A 9,150-nucleotide genomic window follows, 5' to 3' on the forward strand; every position below is an offset into this window, starting at 1 on the left:
AATGGGAGTTAGGTGCCTAAGTACCTTTGAGGAGCTGGGGGTAAATATTTAATGACTTCCCACGTCCCCTCCTCTAGTTTTCTCTTGTTTGCATTACTATTGGCTAAATGTATTACTGCAGGCTCACACTGTAGCATTCGGGCCTTTAAAGGTCTGTCTACACAGCAATTAAAAACTCCGGGCTGGCCCATGCTGGCTGACTCGGGTTAAGGGGCTGGTTTAATTGTGGTGTAGACGTTCAGGCTCCGGCTGCAGCCTTAGTTCGGGGACCCTCCCACCTTGCAGGGTCCTAAAGCCTGGGCTCCAGTCTGCACCTGCACAATTAAACAGCCCTAAGCCCAAACCCCATGAGTCAGGTCAGCTGGCCTGGGCCAGCGGTGGGTTTGTAATTGCAGTGTAGACACACCCTATGTTTTTCCCCAGGCCCAGCTCTGACTCTGCCCAAACTAGCAGCGATTCGGCGATTGAAATTGGACAGAAGATTGTGGAAAGGTCTCTTGTTTGTGAGAGGCCTTTCTTCCCTTCTGCCTGGGCCCCTGCAGTGAGTGGGTTCAGCCATGTTCTGTGCACGCATCTTCAGCAACATTTGGATCAGAAAAGGAAAATAAAAGTTCCGTCAACAGTTCAGTCACATTTGATGCACCGAGTTTATGCTTCTAGGCAATAAATGTTCACACAGTCCATTACCTCAGTGTCCTGGGCCCAATTCTGCCCAGCCTTACACCTTGTGTAGTCATTTACACCTGTGTATTCTTCTTTGGCAGCATTTTACATCCACTGTGCATAGTTGTAAATGACAGCACAAAGCACAGGGGAGAATCAGGCCCAGTGTATCAAAACCCTAGCACTTTCAGTGCCACATCCGATGTGAATCCATGTCTGGCTACCAAAGTCAAACTCCAGCTGCATTCTGAAGTACTGCTTCTGAGGTAGTAATGTCTCTTGCAATCTGTACAGGAAACATCTTCATGCCTTCTTCCCTTGGAGCATCTTTGGAGATTACACACACTGTTCACATTTAGGTCAGTCAGTTCTAGTGTCCTGAGCAGTACTGGAATTCAGCTGCCAAGCCCTGGAGAGGGAGGTCTCTTATATTGAGTCCAACTTCACATCACAAGAGGCACTGGGGCTGTTTCTAGACCTGACTCTAGCTAGCCATCACTAGAGATATTGAGGTCATAGTAAGCTATCTAGGCTTAGCCCACTGGGACCCTGGTATAATTCCAACACTTGTCAAGGGTTCTTACTGAAAACAACTAATGACAGCAAAAGGCCACCTCTCTCCTACACTTTTGCCATGCATACAGGAAAAATTGTTTTAAGAGATGCCTCCCCTATGTAACATTTTTCTTTAAGGCACAGTTTCCTCTACGTTATGTCCAAGCCTGGAGAAACAGGCAGGAAATTAAGGTATGTGCATTCAAAATACCTGAGTCAACATCAAAAGTAAAAAGACTATGGATCTACATGTCTAATTCCTTTTTTTCAGGTGGATAGTAGCTGGCACACAAGCCAAGATCAAAAGCCCAGTAGAGGGCTTTGACACATTCCTGGAAGAAAGAAAGAGAAAGAATTGACTGTAGTTTGAAAGGAGAATAGTGAATGAATTCTGAACAAAAATGATTTATAATATAAACCACTCTCAAGGTGTCAGCATCCTAGGCCTGACGTAACAAAGCTCTTAAACACATGCTTAACTTTAAGCCCAAGCTTAAGTCCCACTGAAGTTCAAATAAATGCATCATGTGGAAGCAAAAGCATATACAATATAGTAACTCAAGTGTGTTAGTAATATATATAATAACATAGCAATCGCTGGGACTACTCACACACTTAAAGTTAAGCATGTGCTTAAGTGCTTTGTTGGATCAGGATCCATAGCTTACACAGGAGCATGAAGAGCTGTATTGACACAATGGGGACCTGCACTTCCAATGAGCCTTGTTGGCTTGTAGCTGCTGCTAAGATAGGATGGGCAAATCTCAAATGGCTTGGCACCTTGGTTTCTGCACGTCTATTCTGGAAATCTCATGGGAGCAGGTTTTTCCCGAAAGCTTCCTGGTACTTTCCAACTTCAAATGGACCAAGATACTTTTCTATATTCTGGTGACATTTCACTATCTCTACTCTCAGCCCAGACACATGCCAGGAGACACAGGGGGCAGCACAAACAAATCAACCAAAAAAGTGAAGAGAATTTCTTCAAGTCTCAGTAAAGTTTCTCCTCCAGGTCTCTTTTGGGGCAAATGTTTGGGGTGGTTTTCCTGAGAGCTAAGGGAATCAATAATGATCAAATAAGAAGCCCTCTGTACCTTCAACTATTAGTGTAACATTTGGATGAATCTTCAAGGTTCTGAAATGTTTGGATCTGATCAGGGCTGGCTCCAGGCACCAGCATTCCAAGCTGGTGCTTGGGGCGGCAATCTTCAAGGGGTGGCAGTCCCTGTTGTTTTGCCCCCAGCAGCGTGCCGAATTGCCGCCGTGGACAGCGGGGGCAGTCCGTGTGCTCTTAGGGTGGCACATGCGTTTCCTCCGTGGCGGCAATTCGACAGCAACTTCTATATTTAGCTGTCCACAGCGGCTTCAGCTAAACATAGAAGCTGCCAAGGAACTGCCACCGCCGCGGAAACGGGCCTGCCGCCCTAAGGACACACGGACTGCCCCCACCGCTGTGGCAATTTGGTGCCCTGCTTGGGGCAGCGAAAACTGTAGAGCCGGCCCTGGATCTGATGGTTTTTTCCTAGTTTCCAGCCAGGAATACAAGGAGCGGTCCCAGCACTCTCCTGGGGACGTCTGTTCAGAAGCCCCATTTTACACACTCAGGCAATTTGGAGAAAGAAGCATGGGAATATTTTTACATTATCCAAACTCAAACTGTGAACTCCAGACATTCCCCAGTCACTGGTGCTGGTTTTATCCAAACTGACTTACAGAAATAAACACTTCTACAGTGCCTCCCATCCCAAAGGATGCCAAAGAATTTTGGCCCAGAGCCTCAAAGGTATTAAGGCTCCTAACTTCCACAGATTTCAGTGAAGTTAGGCAGCTAAATACCTTTGAGGATCTAGGCCTTTGCCCATCCCTTCTTATTTTCTCTATTATCTTTATGTACTAAGCATTATTAGATAATGGTGTGATAATTCCACATGAAAGTGTAACGGGGTGACCATGGATTAGAATATCTCACTAGGATAAGCAACTTCAAAAGGAAATTCAGGGCTGTGGCTTCCTTGTCTAAATCATGTTTAAAGATGTTAAATTCCATTCACAAAGCTTAAATTGATGACCCGATTTTCGAACAAGCTCAGCACATTGGGTGTATGTTTGGTACTGAGCTCTACTGAAAACCTGATATTGAGTGCAGGTGCACTTGGAAATCTAGCTCTGAGCTCTTCTGAAAATTTGACGCTGCTAATAGCTGGAATATCACAACATTTTCCGGGTGATTAAAAATCTATACTTACATTCTTCTCTTTTTCCTTCCCTTTTAAGCACACTCAAGGACCTGCTTTTGCTTCATTGCAGGTAAATCTTAAAAAAAAAAAAAAAGACAATAAATTAATAATCAGATCTTTTACAGGTAATTTCTGTCATTTACTTGCGCATATTTATAATGGCCACATCAAGGGAATAGCCAGACAAACAAGTATGATGCATGGTGTCATTTGCTTCAAGATGCAAAAGAGCCTAGATGGAATCCTGAAGCCAGTGGGAGTTTTGCCACTGATTTTAATGAGACCAAGATTTCACCCCCGTCTTGAAGACCCTGAGAAATTGTATCTGGTGTGATGTGTTCTTCAGAGTAACTCTGCTTCATTTGGGAACATTTGTGCTCCAAAACAGACACACCATTTCTTCAAACTAACAAGCACTCAGCTTTCTTTCACCTATTAAATCTTTCACAGCTACAGTCTCTCTGCTTTACTCACATGCGCCACACATGAAACTGACTGCTTCTATGATAAATAAATCAGGGAGTATGAAATGGATTAATCCCTCCTTAAAACCCACTTCTTCTGTGAGGACTCTGCATTATGGCTTCACTCATCTCTTCATTCACAGTGCCTCTATGCCTTCGTGCCCGTGAAATGATGCCCCTTGTATTTCAGTTATCTGATTCACACTGCAAAGTCTTCCAGCAGGTGCCTTGTATTTCTCGGGTGTTTCCCAAAGCACTGTGTTCTCTGGTGGTGCACTGCCAACACAAGACAGAATCCTGAATTCCCCAGTCAGTCCATACACAAGGAGATCTCCTATTACAGCTGACTGAAGTTCTGCTTCACTAAGGACTAAACAGAGTAATCAACATTTCCTGAATTTTGAGTCAGGCAAAACATGCCATTGAAAGTTCTATTGTTGATCAACAACCCTCCTCCCACCTATTTTTTTCCAATTAAATAATAATTGACAAGTGTTGTGTGCATGTGTGGGGAGCAGGTTGACTGTCTATAAAGTTGCATGAAAACATTTGACAATTGAAACATTTTGATGAAATTTCAAAATGTTGCAAACCCAGTAAAAGTTTTCCAGAAAATCCCATGGAAGCATTTTAAACCAGTTCTAGGACTGAGTCAGGACTTCATGGTTTGTCCTGGAAATAAATAGTGTTATTAATAAATTATAAAAGTAATTATTAATTGTCTCAATCCCTATGAGTTTATGCTTTTAAAGCACCTGTGGTTTTTTAGGTCACTGACCAGAAATGGATAGCTAGCCTGTGAATGGCAGCGCACCCCCAGAGAACATGGTGCTTTGGAAAAAACAGAGTGAAACTAAAAGCTTATTCCAGCGACAGCTCCAGAACTGAGCAAAGATACAACTGAAGTGCCTGTTCTCTGCAAGAAGTTACTCGATGTTATTTATGTATAAAAGTGACCAAACTCCAATTTCTTCTGTTCTTTCTGAAGGAAAATTCTGATTTTTGTGTGTTTACACAGCTTATTTCACTTTTAGTAAAGCTTGTTGGAAAAACACAGAAAAATGTGATTTTTTTTGTTATCACTGACATTTTATTTACCTGATCAATCTCCCAAAAACTCTAATTTTAAGATAAAATGGGGGGCATTCAAAATCTTGAAACAATTAGGCTACATTAGATTAGATTAGACTGAAAAAACGACTAAGCAAATCAAACTGAAAGCAGGGAAATATAGATCAAATGCAGGAATTTTAAAGACAGGTACTTTTGAAAAGCCCACTAGGTACCATTTGCCTTTAAAACCTTTACAAATCTGGCCTTCATTCCCTTCCAGATATTAGCTAATATCAGGGATTTCCCATACCAAATTAAAATTGGAAGTGACCAACTGGATTTAGATATGGTTTTCCCAAGGTGTCTCTTTTCAAAGAGCAAGGTCACTATAACAGCACCAGTTGCTGGCCCAGGCATCTCTGCCAGCTCATCTGTTGCTGGCGGAAAACACCCTTTTCCACCAATGGATAAACAATCTCCTGGACAGCCTGCTGTTTGCATTGTCCCAGCAGACACTTGGATTAGCTAGGGAAAGGCATCCCCAGTGTGAAATGGAAATCTCAGCCTGCTTTAAAACAGCCAGTGACACTGCGCTGGTCTGGAAGGGTGGCAGAGCCTCTACAACCACAGCTTTGCAGCCAGAGTGACTGCTTACACCGGGGTCAGACAACAGGCCAAATCTGGACCCATCAGAGGCTTTTGAACAGAAATCTTTTTATTTACTTATTATCTTTGTGGGTTTTTTTATTTTCTCTCCAGTCTGGACCTTGACTATACCTTGGCCAAGAAATTTGGACCTTGACAAAAAAATAACCAACTACCCCTGGCTTAAACTCTTCCAGGAGTGGAGCCAGTTCTGTCTGAACCGCCCCCCCTCACCACACACACACACTTCCTTGCTCCAAGCATCAGCTCCCAGTACTTTGCACTGACCTCCTGCGAAGCCAGGGGCTCGCCCCGGCCCAGCTCTAACCTTCCCCCCTTTGCAGGCTCTGATACCTACTCTTCCAGCTGCAGACACAGCGTGATCTGGGTGCCCTGCAGCTGGGCCTCCCTAAGGGGGCGCTGGGCATTGCCATGCCCATTGCTTTGGCGGTAGGAGAAGTTGTTCTCAGTCCTGCTACTGGAGCGGCTACTGCTGCTGCTGCTGGTTCCCCCATCCTCCTCCTCCGCCTGCCCGGGCTGCTGCTCCTGCGCCACCGGCTTGCTGTCCGCAGGGGAGGCCTCCTGGGAAGCGAAGGCGCAGGGCCACCGGCGGAGGTCCCTGGAGACAGCGTGCAGCCGGCGGTCCGCGCTCCGCGGGCAGCAGAGCAGCTTCTTGAGGGCGCTCCTGAAGTCGGGGCTGCGGCAGTAGATGATGGGGTTGAAGGCGGAGTTGACGTAGCCCAGCCAGTTGAGGAAGAGGAAGACCTGGCCGGGGATGAGGGACCTGTAGAAGACCTTGACGATGTTGGCCACGAAGAAGGGCAGCCAGCAGAGGGTGAAGGTGCCCATGATGATGCCCAGGGTCTTGAGCGCCTTGTGCTCCCTCATGGCCATGAGGCGGGAGGGTCTCCTCCGGCGGGGGCCCTTGGCGCCCGGGCTGGGGGGCCCCTGGAGGAAGCGGACCTTGTCCCGCTCGATGAGGCTGATCTGCCGGCTGGCCACGGCGAAGACCCGCGCGTAGACGAAGAGCATGACCAGCAGCGGCACGTAGAAGGAGATGATGGAGGAGAGGATGGCGTAGGGCATGTTGGTGACGAAGTCGCAGCAGCGCGGGTCCTGGTAGCAGCGCAGCGCTTCCTTGTCCGCCCCGTCCCGCCACCAGTGGTTCATGATGGGCAGGAAGGAGACGAAGGCGGAGATGGCCCAGACCAGGCACACCACGGCCCGCGCCCGGCCCTTGGTCACCAGCGCCTCGTACTGCAGCGGCGAGGTGATGGCCAAGTACCGGTCCACGGCGATGGCGCACAGGGTCTCGATGCTGGCCGTGACGCACAGCACGTCCAGCGAGGTCCACAGCTCGCACACCGTGGTGCCGTAGGGCCAGTGGCCGCTCAGCACGATGGTGGCCCCCGGCGGCACCACCAGCAAGCCCATGATCAGGTCGGCGCAGGCCAGCGAGGTGACGAACACGTTGGTCATGGTCTGCAGGCGCGGCGTCTTGGCGATGGCCAGGATCACCAGCAGGTTGCCGGCCGCGATCACCAGCACCATGAGGCTCAGGGCAGCCCCGACGGCCCACTGCTGGCTCAGGCTGCCGGCCCCCGTGCAGTTGGTGGCTGGGTCCCCCCAGGAGGTGGCGTTGCTCTCGGGACAAGGAGCCATCTCCGCTGGGGAGCTCCGTGCGCGCCTCTCCGTGCGCCCCTGTCTCCGCGCCGCTCTTGCTCCGCGGGGCGCCAGCTTTTAAGGGCAAACTCCCCGCAGCGCTCGGAGTTTCGGCTCCATACAGGGTGTGTGAGCGGCTTCTTGAGCCTGTGCCATCTCCCCGGGAGCACGGAAAAGGCTGCAGCAGGGGATGGGCTCCCCCCCTACACACACCCCGGTGGCACTGCTCAGAGGAGGAGCCCTTAAAGGCACAGGACGCAGCTGGGCTGCCCCACTCGTAGGGTCGTTGAAAAAAGAAAAGCAGCCCGGAACACGCCCATTTGCATCTCTCTTTCCGGGTCTGTTCCCTTCCCTCCTTTCTCTGCTGCCCCGCGGGGATTTTAAATATTGGAGTCCAACATTTGCCCCTTCCTTGCCCTGCACCTTCTCCTGGGGCTGAGAATTTAACTCTCCTGCTCCTGCGTCCCTTCCTCTCTCCACAGCCCCGTGCCTTTGCTCTGCTGCCCCGCTGTCTGCCAATTGCAGAGAGGACACTTTCAGGCAGGAGAAGAACCCGTGTGCCAGCACAAGAGCAGGCTCTCTCCTCGGGTACTTTGCGCCTGGCAGATCTGCTCAGCACCACAACAGTTGCAAAACAAGCAAACTCCCTTTTCCCGGTGGGTTACCCCGGCAACTACAGCCCATCACATAAACTGCAGCCGTCTGCCGGTCAAACACACAGATACACCCCCTCCCACACACACACACACAGACACACGCACTAACGCTCCCGCCTTGTCAACGCAAATCGCACATGTAGAGAAGAGGGAACAACCCGAGGATGCCAGGCACAGACACGGGCGGAGGTGACACGATTGTCTCGAGCGAGAACGACACTTTTCTGCATTTGGCTCGAGGCGTTTATTCCCCTTTAGTCGGCGGAAAGTATCAATTTCCTCCAGCGCTCCATCGAACACAACTCGGCTGAGCGCAAACCCTCGCCAAGGCGAAAAGGTGGGAGCCAGGGACAGCAAAATGCTCCCCGCAGAGCGACACTTCTCGTTGCGTAGGAAGAAAGCGTGTCTGTCTTTCTGCTGCCTCCCCGGCTCTCACCTGGCGCCAGGGAGCGGTTTTCACACACAGCCTCGTGGGCACCGAGAGGCCATTGCGCCTCACCTCTCGTCCCACTGCCCGGGGCGTTTGGCCACGTGCACGGTCTCCTTTATGCGCTGCCAGCTCCACTGACAGACAAATGGGCCCATGAATCTCTTTTCGCTGCCTCTGCCGACTTGGCCGGGCGCTAGAACTTCGCGGGGAAGGTCCGAGACAGCGGAGTTCAGGACAAAGCTACCCCCGTTACGCACGTCCCAGAGGCGCGGCGGGCGAGCGAATTGTTCCTCCGAGGTGTGCAAGGGGAAGGGGGCAGAGGCCGCTGGGGTGGGGGCCATTCGCTTCTCTGCCGGGTGGGGGGCAGGAATTAAACTATTCCAGGAATTGCGCTGAGATTTAGCCCCAGCCCACAGGCCGCGTTATAAATGGGGGGGCCTGGCTGGTAGAGACCCGCGTCTGCGTTTCTCTGCTATCCTTGCGGGAAAGGAAACGCTCCTTCATTCCCGTGGCGGGCAGCGGCAGCTCTTAGGCTGCTCAGCCCCGGGGAATGGCCTGTTCCCGGGGCGCCCGCTCCAGCGCTGCGCTCTCTGCCTCAGCCGGTTCCCTGCTCTTCCCCACACACCGACTGGCCCTAGGTGCGGAAGCCACCGCCGCGGGAATGTGTCCATTTGTTCCAGGAAGGCCCGCTCCCTCTGGTGCAGATGTTTCCATGCAGGGTCAGGAGCTCTGTGCGCCTGGCAGTCAGGGGTGCAGGGCACGGCCGGTCCGAGTCAAGGACGGCA

At 50.5% G+C, this 9,150-nt stretch overlaps 1 protein-coding gene across 1 annotated transcript; it reads right to left on the reverse strand.

Moving 5' to 3' along the window:
* Positions 1–3,497: 3,497 nt before the first annotated feature.
* ADRB3 (adrenoceptor beta 3) lies at positions 3,498–7,326 on the reverse strand. The gene is made up of 2 exons (XM_039526450.1): positions 5,976–7,326; positions 3,498–3,531 (listed from the first exon to the last, which is right to left on the reverse strand). The coding sequence occupies exons 1-2, from the start codon at positions 7,277–7,279 to the stop codon at positions 3,498–3,500; spliced, it is 1,338 nt and encodes a 445-aa protein (XP_039382384.1). The 5' UTR covers positions 7,280–7,326.
* Between the last annotated feature and the right edge of the window lie 1,824 nt (positions 7,327–9,150).

The sequence above is a fragment of the Mauremys reevesii genome, linkage group 2, assembly GCF_016161935.1.
Source record: "Mauremys reevesii isolate NIE-2019 linkage group 2, ASM1616193v1, whole genome shotgun sequence".
NCBI classification, from domain to species: Eukaryota; Metazoa; Chordata; order Testudines; family Geoemydidae; genus Mauremys; species Mauremys reevesii.